The 13,901-nt window shown below is 43.0% G+C and overlaps 1 protein-coding gene across 2 annotated transcripts in view; it reads right to left on the reverse strand.

The window, feature by feature from the left end:
- Window positions 1-13,901, reverse strand: part of ANO2 (anoctamin 2) — a 301,113-nt gene that overhangs the window by 197,053 nt on the left and 90,159 nt on the right. For both annotated transcript variants that reach the window (XM_079774619.1, XM_079774620.1), the window contains exons 5-7: window positions 8,495-8,646; window positions 5,127-5,181; window positions 2,063-2,114 (exon numbers count right to left, since the gene is read on the reverse strand). In XM_079774619.1, coding sequence (XP_079630745.1) covers window positions 2,063-2,114; window positions 5,127-5,181; window positions 8,495-8,646 — 259 coding nt within the window. The remainder of the gene's footprint in view (window positions 1-2,062; window positions 2,115-5,126; window positions 5,182-8,494; window positions 8,647-13,901) is intronic.

The raw sequence follows: 13,901 nt of genomic DNA on the forward strand, positions 1-13,901 counted from the left end.
AGGAGCTGCCCCCTGGTGGTTAGTGCACTCCCAAAGCCAACCTCCTGCAGCCCCTCCCCCTGGCCGGCCCCCTAATTGGCCCTGATAGGGGGGGCCAGCTGGCCAACCTCCCATGGCCCCTCCCCACCCTGGCCGGCCAACCTCCTGTGGTCCCTCCCCACATGCCCCAATGGGGGGGGGGGCGGTAGGCCAACTCCTGCAGTCCCTCCCCCCCAGCTGGCCAGGCCCCCTGATAGGCCTTGATCGCCAGCCAGGCCGAGGAACCCCACCCGTGCACAAATTCATGCACCAGACCTCTAGTATTAGATATATTGATTTTAAGGTTCTGGTGAACATCTCAGTGGAGGTATCAATCAAGCAGTTGGAAATGCTGGGCTGGAATTGGTGGAAGAAACAGGAAATGATAATATACTGTTGCAAAGCATCGAGAGAGAGAGAGAGAGAGAGAGAGAGAGAGAGAGAGAGAGAGAGAGAGAGAGGAGGCCAAAGAAACATGGAGACAACAACATCCAAAATGTGGAAGAAGGGAGAGGAACCAAAGAAAGGGTAGTCCAGAGGTAGAAACCGAACAACAGCAGATCAGTAGATCAGCAGCACCTTCCTGGATATCAACTCTCAGAAGATGAAGGTTCTGTAAAGAAGGCTTGGAAAGATGTACAAAGTTAAGGAAGATGAAGACTAAGAAAAAGGCCATGAAATGTGGGAAGTAAGAAGTCACCTACGATATCCGAGGGAGTAGTTTTGATCAAATTAGGGAGGGTGTGAAAGGATAAAAGGGAAATTAATGGGGTTGAGGAGTGAACTGGTCAAGCAACGAGGATAAATTCAGGAACTTTGATGGAGGCCATGAGAAAGTACGAAATACTTTCTAAGATCTCTTGACTCCTCTGGTTGTCTTTATAACCAAGAACAATTAGCTGCTCAAAATGAGGGCTTCAGTTCATTCCATGGAATTGAACTGGACTAATTAATTACCCACTCACTCACATCCTTTCCTTATAAGCATCATGCTCCAGACAAATAACATTACACAGAAGATTTGATTTTTAAAACTTGGAGTGTGATTTGGAATTTTGTAGCAAGATGAGCACATCAAAGAAGAGTCATACATAAGTGCCCCTTGAGAGGTTCTGCACTATCCTGGATGTGCTATCGCTGTACAAAACCTGCTCTGAATCCCTCTTCAGTGTCGTTCCCTTGGTACTGAGGCAGCTATGAGGCCCATGATAACCTCTCCAATAATAGCTATTACTGCTGTCATCACTATTATAATTCCTCAACTTCACTGCCTACATTATGCACTAGGCTTGCCTCTAAATAACTTTGGACTCTTTTCAATTTGAAGCCGCCTCAAAATCCACAGTTTTGTCACCACAGAGTATATTCTGAAGGAAATTCTCTCAAAGGTTTCAAAAGCCATTCAGATGATGGTAGCACCTTTGGAAAGTGAGCTCAACCTGTAGTGATTTCTGGGGGAAGCACACGTGCTTGTGCGTAAGCTCACATTTTTACCCCGGCTAGTATGTGTCTCTATGTAATCCATCAACATCTGGACTGCTCGCCTTATACTACAAGTTCCCAAGTGCTGAGGTTCCTGCTTTAAAGACCAATACCCTCAAATTTAAAAAACAAACCACAAGGCAAACAGATTTAGCCAGATTGGGTGACAAGAATGCCAAACTTAGAAGAGGCACACTCAGACTAATGTGTGGCCTTACACAAGTCATTCACCCTCTCTGGGGTCAGTTTTTTCATGCATAAAGTGAGGGGGTTGGACTGAAGGACTTCTAAGATGCCTTTCTTCTGAAATGAAGATCTGGGAGAGGTTATAGCAGTCTGGGGAGCAGCCCCAACCCCTCCAAGAAATGGGGTGCCCCCTCCCCTGCTCCTGGAGGGCAAGGCGGGGTTTCCCAGCCTAAGTGAAAGCAGCCTCCTCCCCTCTGTGTGGGGCATTTGTTTGTCTTGTTCTTTGCTGCCCACCAAGCGAGCTGTTGAAAGGACAGCTCTGGTCCCCTCGCACCCCGTCAGCACTATGTCTATGGGTGGGGCAAGGGGTCCTTACCCATTGTGTTGTTGGCTCGGGAACAGGCTGTGCGCTTCAGGATCTCATGCACCTAAAACGGATGAGAGCAGGGCTGTGAGGGCCTTGACCACGTGCGTCACCAAATCCATGTGGGGGGCGGGCGGGGACCTGGCGGCTAGACCTGTTTCCAGGGAGGGGGAAGCCAAGCATATGCCAAGCTCATGGACTGCTTGTCAAACCCACTCAAACTTGAGTGCTTTGAGGAAACAAAGAATCAACACAAACACACACACACACACACCCTTCGCCCCACCCTGAACATTTTTAAGAAAGGAACAGCTGTAAGTTTCAGTTACAGGAGGCAAGGAAAACACATCAGGGAGCCCAGACCCACAGCGCCCTCTGGAGGGATCGGGAGGAGGCGCCTGGTGGTGCAGATGATGCCCTGTCTGCCTTGGGGAATAAAGACCAGGAGGAGGATGTCCTTCCTCTCCACCAGCCCTGATTAGTGCCATGCGGGGGTCAGCACAGCACAGGGAGGCAGACAAATCCGGTTCTAATCTTGGTTCCTAGCAGAGGGGTCCTGAGCAGCTCCGTGAGGTTTATTGCCTCCTGTGTAGTAGAGCTATGTCACAGCTGCTTTGAGGAACCATTTTCGCATTTTGTAAACTGGAAAGGGGCCACCTATGTGTTGACCATCAGTACTGTTATTCCTGTTTTTCTCCTGAGTCCTCAGCTTGCCTCCTCAATCAGAGCATATCAGACATTTTCTCAAAACTCCATGCCTTGGAGCGCATCCTGGACACCCAGCGGGCTGCCTGCTCAGTGACTACTGCATGTCTAAATGGACCAACAAACCCTGGACTAGGGACTTGGGGGGGAGACTCTCTCATGGGAGAGAGGGGTGCTGAGTGTACCCCCAGCAGAGAAAACAGGGACACAGATGGCCAAGGTAAACCTGCTGGCCAATCACTACCCTTCAGTGTGTTCCAAGCTTGTGCCAAGCTATGAAAAGATGCCCAGCAGTTTGTTCTGGGATAAATAGCTGGGCTGCTCAGGTGCCCCAAAAAAGAGGCACAGAGAAGACATTTATAGATGTGGGTGAGGTCCCCATGGCAGAGTAGACCCCAAGACAAAAATCAAGGCTCTTTCTCTTCTCACAGTGTGGGGTGGACTGACAAAACGGCAGGATGGGAAGGAAGAAGTTTCTAGAAGAGATGAATGGAAAATGTGTTACTCCATCATTATTCACACTCCCACATTCCAGCCACAGACCTAGAGGGAGCAGTAAATAAATAACTTCTAGCAGAATGGGGCCCAGGAATGTTTAATTCATTTAAAATACAGTACAGCAATTCAACAGCAATAATAATTAAGAATAGCATTTATATGGCATTGTATTATTTTACAAGCACTTTGCAATTATCGGGTAATCTCCACAACACCCTGTAATTCCCTCACAGACGTGAGATCCAAGCCTCAGGGAGATTTAAGTGGCTTATAAGAGCATCAACCAAAAAAATGGAAAGTTTATGGGTTTTTACATAAAAAGATGAAAGAAATCATATGCTTATTTTATTTTTTTAAAGAATAGTTTCTTGATTTTTAGAGAGAAAGGAAAGAAAAGGGAGAAACATCAATGTGAGAAGGGATCAAGCCCATAACCCAGGCATGTGCCTGATCAGGAATCGAACCAGCAACAATTTGGTGCAGGGGATGATGCTCCACCAACTGGGCCACACCAGCTAGGGCACGTATGACCATTTTAAAACTTCCTAAGACACTAGGGTAAGGGACCTGAAGTATTTTCTTGCCCATCCTGCAAAGAGTCATGGCCATATTTTCAACATGCCTTGGAAATGTGCTGTAGCCTCCCCTAATCACCTCTCTTTTTATCCTTCTTTTCACCCTATTGACTTGAAAGTTTTGCTGAGTATCTAACCCTTATTCCTCCTTCTGTTGAAACTTAAGTTCTTTCCTAGGGACCCATGGAAACACACCACCATCGTTTCCTCTCTGGCATGAGTAAAAGTCCAGCATTCCTTGGGCCCCTCTTTCCCTCCGCTGTTCGTAAACTGAATGTTGTCTAAATGGGTAGAGAATAAACTGATCAGTGAGTAAACCGATCACCCTACAGCTCAGATTGGGGCCACAGGGGCACAGGCCATATGCAGATTTTCACTGGAATCAATCATCCTACAAAATTCAAAAACTTGACTTCATGTTTTTTCAGGCAAAAAGACTGTAGAAGAACAGTATGAATTTTGGCTTTCTATTGAATGGGTTGGTAATTTTATTCTTGGACAAACTGGTGCGTTCTTACATTCCCTGTGACAGGAATGCAAGGACTCCTTTGGTAGTGAAAGAAAGAAGCACGGTGGACCAGCCATGAGTTCTCATTTGGACACTAATGATCGGTTTGAATTTTTTTCAACTCATTGCTTCTCAGAGCCTCAGTTTCCTCATCTGTAAAACAAGGGGGTCCCCTGACTACCTGAAAGTCCCCACCAGCTCTGAGAGTCCCTGTTTTTGTGATTCCAAGAAGGGTATAAGTGGATAACTCTAATGAGAAGACACTCCTCTTAACCCTGAGTGAGGACAATTTTCTGCTTTTTTTATTGAATTTATTCAGGTGACATTGGTTAATAAAATTACATAGGTTTCAGGTGTACAATTCTATAACACATCATCTGAATATTGTATTGTGTGTTCACCACCCCAAGTCAATTATCCTTCCATCACCATTTATCCTCCCTTTACCCTCTTATACCTCTCCCATCTCCCTTGCCCTCTGGTAATCATCATACTGTTGTCTGTATCTGTGAGTTGGGTTTTTTTGTTGTTTTTATTTAACCTCTTCACCTTTTCCACCCAACCCCCTATTTCCCTCCCCTCAGACAACTGTTAGTCTGCTCTTTTTTGCTACTGGGATTAGAAAGCATCTGCACATTTCTCTCAGTTTCTAGAAAACTCTAAACAAATGACAATGGGAGGTAGCAGGGAGGGCAAGAGGATGTCCTGCCAAACTGGGTACTTGGTCTTCCCCCACCATTTCCTGGGCCCACCACACCTGGTTGAGCACCTGGTTAGCCTTTTTACTCACAATTCGGCTACGGGTGGCATTGTCAAAGAAGGTGTCCTTATCCTGGATGTTGTACCTGGAGATACCAAGAAAGCAGGGTCAACTAATTTAGTACCCTTGTCCTGAGACCACTTCACCCAGGCCCACAGCAAACTTTTAAAAAGCAGCATAGCAAGATGTGTAAGACACACACACACACTCACACAAACTCATGTTTATACTCTTTTTGACCCAGTGATTCTGAAAATTTATCGCAGAGAAAATAAATTTAACAGAAGAAACAAGTTTCATAGATAAAAATGTTTATCACGAAGTTACTTTCAATTAGGTTATGGAGATATGATGCAATTCCAAAATCTATATGATAAATTATCATGTAGTCATTGAAAATTATGATTATTAAAACTTTATAAATAGAACATTTTCAGACTATTATCAAAAAATATTATACTATAAGTTTTAAAAATAAATGAATGTTAAAAGGATTCCTGTGTATGGACAAAGAGAGTATAAACACACAACAGCAAAAAGAGTATAGCTTCAGGGTGTTGGAATTATAACTCTTTGTTTTTCAGAGTAATTTAATGTTGTCACTATAGCATATTAGTTAGATACCAGAGTCCTAATTATGCAAGGGCTATATCTGTTCTAACCTCCAAATATTGACCTTTCACTCAAAAAATAAAAATCCCAGGTGTGTAGAGTTACTGTGCTTGGGACACTGTGCCAGAGGACACACAGATGCATGAGATATGCTCCTAGCTCCCAGGAGCCCAGACACTGGGGTAGGTATGTTTCCAAACAACTGATGCAAAATAGACGTGATAATATGTAGACCATTGCTATGAGAAGTCTGAGGATGGAGACCATATTCTGGTTGAACAGATCAGAGAATTCTTCAAGAAGATGGTATTTAGGAACTGGACTTGAAGGATCACAGAAGTCGAATGAATGGGACTGTGTGGGAGGGGCAGTTCAATGCCAGGGCCGGCATGAAGGAAGGCCCAGGGAAGGGGAAGCACAGAAGAAACACAGAGCACAAAAAGAACAGCGGGCCAGGAGTCAGCATGCCAGTTCCAGGTCAGCCCCTTACGGCTGTATAATCTTGGACAGACCCTGGAATTTGATTTCCTCTCTATAATAAAGGGATACATGTGGGTGGCCACCTCACAAGAGGTTGTAATATTGTGATTTATAATAAACTAGAAACATGGTGCATGAAATTCATGCATGGGGGGTGTCCCTCAGCCCAGCCTGCAATCTCTCCAATCTGGGACCCCTCGGGGGATGTCTGACTGCTGGTTTAGGCCCAATCAGCAGTCAGACATCCCTCTCACAATCCAGAACCATTCACCTGTCTGCCTGTCTGATTTCCCCTAACCACTCTGCCTGCCAGCCTGATAGCCCCCTAACGGCTCTCCTGCCAGCCTGATTGACGCCTAACTGCTCCCCTGCCAGCATGATTGTTCCTAACTGCCCTCCCCTGCTGGCCCTATCGCCCCCAACTGCCTTCCCCTGAGGGGCTGAGGGGACTGGGGAACTCCAGCTGGATGAGGCAGGGCTGAGGGGACTGGGGGACTCCAGCTGGATGAGGCAGGGCTGAGGGGACCGGGGGACTGAGGCTGGATGAGGTGGGGCTGAGGGGACTGGGCACTGCCATCTTGTGGCTGTGGGCGCTGCCATCTTGTGAGGGCGTGGCAGTCAATTAGCACATTCCCTCTTTATTAAATAGGATACATAGTTTGGTCTTCATCACTGTTCCTGGCTCGTAGCTCCCAAAACCTTGGAATTTTCTGAGCAATCAGAGCAATGGGAGCATCTTTTGTCATAAAATTTTGTCTCTGTCCTCAGTTCTTGAAATCACTTCACAGCCATAAAGGTGAAATGGGTGTTTGTTATTCATAGTAAGCCCTTCCCACCACAATGAGGTGACTTTTGGAAAGCACCTTAGGAAGGAGGCTGGTTTCTAAGGGAACCAACATGAATAGAGAGTGGGAACTTTCAGTCCCACCCCCTGATTTCCTGGGAGTCATCAATGATTAATGAGTTAATTAACCATGGTTATATAATGAAGCCTCCATAAAAAAAAACCAAAAGGAAGGGTTTCAGAGAACTCCCAGGTGGGGGGACCAGAGTTCTCCCACGTGACACCTGGCAGGTTCCAACACAAAGGCAAAAATTCCTTTGTTTGGGATCTCACCATCTGATTGTTGATTTGTATCTTTTGTAATAACCTGGAAATCTAGTGAGTAAACTGAGGTTTGTGAGCTCCTCTTGCAAATAAATTGAAACCATGGAGGGGGTCATGGGAACCTCTGATTTATAGTTAGTCAGTTAGAAGCACAGGTAACAACCTGAACTTGTAATTGGCATCAGAAGTGGGGTGGGGCAGTCTTGTAGGACTGAGCTGTCAACCTGGGAAATCTAATACTATCTCCAGGTAGATAGTGTCAGAATTGGTTTCAATTGTAAGACATCCAGCTAGTGTAGGAGAATTTCTTGGTCATCTGGGAAAACACACACACACACACACACACACACACACACACACACACACACACACACTGGAATTGGTGACCAGAATTAATACCAAAACCAGCATATATATATGTGTATAGAATCATTATCAAACATGGCAAAGAAGCATAGGATATATTATCCAATGGCCAGCAGAAACACAGCTCCCATAAATACCATCTCCTCAAAACAGACAGGTCCTCATATCTTTTCTGCCTTTCCATGCTCCTTCCTTTCCCTCTCTTGCTTAATTCTCTTATCTTATCAGCAGCAAAAGTCACACAATAGTCTTATTTTCTCACTAGTTCCTAAAACAGAATAAATGCTGGACTGTTGCATCTGCCACTTTCCAACCATGTCTTCCCCATCCAAAGTTTTCCCAAATGGACATCCCTGTGAAGAGCTGTTATTCCCTCACCCAGGGTTGGGTGTGGGGAGCAGGTCTCTGCAGAGTCAATACATTTATGAATAGTCAGATGAAAATACAGAAATCCAAAAGCTTCATCCACCTTCTCTCTGGTTTATCACAGCAAGTTAAAATCCTATCAGACTGGGAACTGAACAGAATGGTTTCCCCACAGAAGGTAAACAGGTATCTGAGTCCCAATGTTTATAATTGTCTGCTCCCTGATCCTCCATCCATCATGCAAAATGACTGAAATGTCAGGTTTCCCCCAAAGCCACTGGACAAATATTCAGGAGTTACTTTTTATAATCTCACATACAGAAGGAGATGGAGAAAATATTTCACCAGGAGAGTATGCTTCCTCCCCTCTTTCCCAGGCAGGGGGCACTCTCTCTATGACTGAGTGGTGTTTGATTTTCTTGCCCATCCTCCCTCACATCCCTACCCCTGCAGTTCTATTACTCACAGGTACATTTTCTCCCTGGAGAATGGGTAGGAGAGGTTTTTCATCCTGTTGTTACTATGCTCTGGAACTCTGGGCTTCAGGGGAGAGCTCAGCTTCTGCAGAATCTCATTGAACTTCTTTGCAATGCCGCCTTCTGATTTGATCTCATACATCTATGAAAGGCAAAGTCATAGGTCTGAAAGGTGGCCATACCCAACATTCAGAGAAGAGTGACTTACCAACCAAAGCTGCATGAGGTCCAGATCTCTGGATGGGACCACTCTGGGGACAGAGGAGACTGGGAGAAACAAGAAGTAGGGTCCTTCCCTTTCCCTATTGCTTTCACAAGGACATAGGCTCTGTACTCCCTCTAACTATTTGTGTGAGTAGAGGTGACCAATGTAAAGGAATGAGCGAGGAGTCCAAACTTTCTACATGACTTTGTTATAGCACCATAAGAGAAATGGAAAACCTACTATGTGACAGTCACCATCCTAAAGCTTCAATGCACATAGCAACCCAGTTAGATAGACAATATTAGTCTCATATTATAATGAAAAAATTAAGGCTCAGAAAGGTGAGATGAGTCAGCAAAGATCACACAGACAGTTACTGGGTGACAGCTTGGATTTAACTCATGTCAACCTAATCCAAAGTCTACTCCACAACTACACTATGCCCCTATGTGATCACATAGCATCACTTTGTTTGTTCCTCTTAGGAACTATTTGATAAATGAGTCTGCTCTCAAAGTAGTAAACATCTAATAAGTATCTACCTTGAGTAAGGCATAGATTAGTGCCAAGATAATCATTAATATTCATAGTCCATATAGCTTTTTATAACGCACATAATGCTTTTGCATGCATTATAACTTTTAGTCTTTCTAACTTACAGTTATAGTCACTGAGACATAGTGCGATGAATGATGGCCACAATTTTTTTACACAAATTCTCCTTTCAAAGAGTGGCATCTCTGTTCCCACCCTCTTAAGCCTGGATGGGCTCTGTGGCTGTTTGACTAGTGCAGCAGAAGTGACACTATGCCATTTTAATCTTTCAGGAAGATGGGCAGCTCTGCCTTGGTCTCTCAAAGCCCTTGGCCACCTGGAGGAAGTCTGCAGAGAGGTGCTGAGAGGACTCAGAAAGGGAAAGAACTTGGCCGAGCTCAGCATCCCGGCTGCCCACTAAGCATCAGGCATGTGAGGGAAGCCTTCTAGGACCCTCCTGTCCAGCTCAACCCCAAGCCAAATACCACCAAGTGACCTCAGTCAACACCACATGGAGCAGAAGAATCTCCCAACCCAGCTCTGCTCAAGTTTCTGAGCCAAAACTTATAAGATAGAGTAAAATGAGTGTGTTTTAAGTTACTAAGTTCAGGCTAATTCGTCATGCTGCAATAGATAATTAGAACAAGAGCCAACATCCAGATCTTCTGACTTGAAAGCTGGTCTTCTCTCTAGTGATATCTTCAAGTTGCTTAAATCTAAACAGGCAGTAAAACATGTACAGAATACGTATAAGATAGAGATAAAAGCCACAAAAATCATGCAAAATGCTTTGAGGGTTCAAAGGAAGGAGACAGCACATCCAGTTGAGAAATCAGAAGAATGTTTCATAGAGGGAATAGTATCTCTATTGGACTTTAACAGAAAGGTAACCCTCTTTTGTTATCATTTTGTTCTTTAATAATAAAATTATGATAAGTTAGGGGATGGAAAGAACCACCCCTATTTAACAACTTGAAACATAACCACAGTTCATTTCTTCTAATAATTTTTTCTATGCATTTTTATTTAATTTCTGTTATAAAATTAACACAGTCATAGTAAACAAACACAAACCATAGAAGTATATTAACTAAATGTTAAATTTCCTTTTTCTTCCAAACCAAACCTCTGCAGAAGAAATCTCTATTAGCAATTTGAGTATGTTTTATTCTGACTCAGAAATACATTTATGACTGAATCTTGTTCTAAAATGTGATTTTATTTCACATCTTCTATAATTAGCAATAGTTCACAGATATATATCTTTCCAGATCAGTTCATGTAGAGCTACCTTAATGAATATATAATATTACACAGTAGACATAAATCCTAATTTTTAGTCATTTCCCTACTAATGGCCATTTATTTTATTTTCTTCACATACTTTAGCTTACTTGTCCATATTTCTATTAACATGACCTTATAAACACTTTTCATTGAACAAATATAGGCAGATATTCCAGGCAAAAAAAGTAGGAAAGTTCAAGTTGGGTTTAAGAAGGGTTAAAATGCCCTGGTTTCTTTGGAGCATGAGGTTCTGATGGGGACATAGTGACAGTGCCCATCAGAGAACAGCGGGTTGAGACCCTATTGCACAAGGCCATGGGAAGTCAGTGAAGGGTCTGAACAATGACAAAACCAGAGTGAATGAAGTTGTGTAGGAAGAAGAAGAATGAGCCATATTTCTGAAACAAGAGGATTGTTTATTTCTAGGAGCATATACCATTTAGTAAGCATCTCTTGTGTGCCTGGTTCTTTTTTTTTTTTAATTTTTTTTTTATTGAGGTATTATATGTGTACATATCTTACCATTACCCCCCCACCCCACACCCACACATGCCCTCACCCCCCAGAGTTTTGCGTCCATTGTTTATGCTTATATGCATGCATACAAGTCCTTCGTTTGATTTCTTATCTACCCCCCCTCTCCCTAACTTTCCCCCTGTAATTTGAAAGTCTGTTTGTTGCTTTAATGTCTCTGTAACTATCTTTTTGTTCATCAGTTTATAATGTTCTTTATTATCCATAAATGAGTGAGATCATGTGGTATTTTTCTTTCATTGACTGGCTTATTTCACTAAGTATAATATTCTCCAATTCCATCCAGGTTGCTGCAAATGATGAGAATTCCTTCTTTTTTATGGCAGCATAGTATTCCATTGTGTAGATGTACCACAGTTTTCTGATCCAGTCATCTGCTGACGGGCACCTAGGCTGTTTCCAAATCTTAGCTATTGTAAATTGTGCTGCTATGAACATGGGGGTGCATATATCCTTTCTGATTGGTGTTTCTAGTTTCTTTGGATATATTCCCAGGAGTGGGATTACTGGGTCAAATGGGAGTTCCATTTTCAGTTTTTTGAGGAAACTCCATACTGTTCTCCACAGTGGCTGCACCAGTCTGCATTCCCACCAGCAGTGCACGAGGGTTCCTTTTTCTCTGCATCCTCGCCAACACTTGTCGTTTGTTGATTTGTTGATGATAGCCATTCTGACAGGTGTGAGATGGTACCTCATTGTTGTTTTGAATTGCATCTCTCGGATAATAAGTGACTTTGAGCATGTTTTCATGTGTCTCTTGGCCTTCCTTCTGTCTTCTTTTGAAAATATTCTGTTTAGGTCCGTTGCCCATTTTTTTATTGGATCATTTATCTTCCTTTTATTAAGTTGCATAAGCTGCCTGTAGATGTTGGAGATTAAACCTTTATCAGTGCTAGCATTTGCAAATATGTTCTCCCATGCAGTGGGCTTTCTTGTTGTTTTGTTGATGGTTTCTTTTGCTGTAAAAAAGCTTTTTATTTTGATGTAGTCCCATTTGTTAATTTTCTCTTTAGCTTCCATTGCCCTAGGGGCAGTGTCAGTGAAAAAGTTCTTTTGGCATATGTCTGAGATTTTGTTGCCTGTGGATTCCTCTAGTATTTTTATGGTTTCCCGTCTTATGTTTAAGTCCTGTATCCATTTTGAGTTTATTTTTGTGTATGGTGTAAGTTGGTGATCTAGTTTCAGTGCCTGGCTCTTGATATACATTAGCATTAATCTGAAAGATATGCTGCAAAGCCAAGAGGAGTTAAGTATCTCAGTCAAAGATAGTACGAGCCAGATAATTGCTGGAGCATTTGAACTCCCAGCAAAGCCTGTGTTTTAATTGCTTTACTCTCCTGCTTCATTTGCTAAAACATGAGTTATTGTGGGAAAACAACAATCAAAAAGATGACCCAGCACACTGCCCCAGCACACGTCACATAGGACATTTAGGACAGGTCCTGCACTGAGACTGCCATGACATGTTAATCATACCCATAACCACATGCCTTTAAATGGTGTGTGCATGGAAATTAAGGTTTCAGAGCAGGAGGGAAGCTGATGGACTCTGTCTTCCAGATGGCCTTGGAATGACAGACTTGGACTCACCAAGGGTATTTCTTCTTTGTCCACTTCTCTCTATTTCCACCTCTAGTTTCTTAGTCTAAAGAGCCTTCAACTACAGGAAGAACCGGTCTCCCCATATCTTCTCTCGCTTAGAGTTGTTAGATCGAACAAATAAAAATACAAGATGTCCAGCCTCGCTGGGTGTGGCTCAGTGGTTGAGCATTGACCTATAAACCAGGAGGTCATGGTTTGATTCCTGGTTGGGGCATATGCCCAAGTTGCAGGCTCAGTTCCCAGTGGGGGGCATACAGGAAGCAGCCGATCGATGATTCTCTCTCATCATTGATATTTCTATCACTCTCTCCCTCTCTCTTCCTCTCTGAAATCAATAAAAATATTTTTTTTAAAATACAAGATGTCTAGTTAAATTTGAATTTCAAATAAACAAGAAATCTTTTTTAGTATAAGTATATCCAAGCCATATTTGGGACATACTTACACTTTAAAATTATACTTATATAAGAAAACAACTTTTTAATATATTTTTATTGATTTCAGAGAGGAAGGGTGAGGGAGAGAGAGATAGAAACATCAATGATGAGAGAGAATCCTTGATCAGCTGCCTCCTGCATGCCCCCCACACCGAGGACCGAGCTCACAACCCAGGCATGTACTCCAACCATGGCCTCCTGGTTCATAGTTCAACACTCAACCACTGAGCCACGCCAACTTGGCAACAATAATTTTTAGTATAAGTATTGTACAGCATATTGGGACATATTTATACTAAAAAAGTATTCATTATAATCCAAAACTTGAATGTAACTAGGCATCTGTATTTTATTCTGGCAACTCTGTTGTCCACCTCTAAATCATTCCTCATATTGGAGCCAGAGTGATGTTTCTGAAGCAAAAATCTGATTGTGTCACCTGCCTGATAAAAAGTCTTCAACAATTACCCATTGCTCTTATGATAAAGACAAAAAATTGTTAACATAGCCCATGGGATTCTCTAGAAGTCTCCACATCGTATTTCATGGACCCAAATGCCTCTCTTTTGTAGTACTTATCACAGTTGTAACTTTACATTTATTTGATGATTATTTGATTAATGTCCAGCTGCCCCACCAAACCATAATATCTATAAAGGCAGGATACTGTTCAAACTATTCCCTATCTTTGCATGAATGAATGAATGAGTGAATGAATGAATGATAAATCTCTGGGGAACCAGCATTGATTACACCAGTTGCTGCCACAGAAGGAGCCCAGGCTGGGGACAGAACATC

This window comes from Cnephaeus nilssonii (genome assembly GCF_951640355.1).
Source record: "Cnephaeus nilssonii genome assembly, chromosome: 6".
Taxonomy (NCBI): Eukaryota; Metazoa; Chordata; class Mammalia; order Chiroptera; family Vespertilionidae; genus Cnephaeus; species Cnephaeus nilssonii.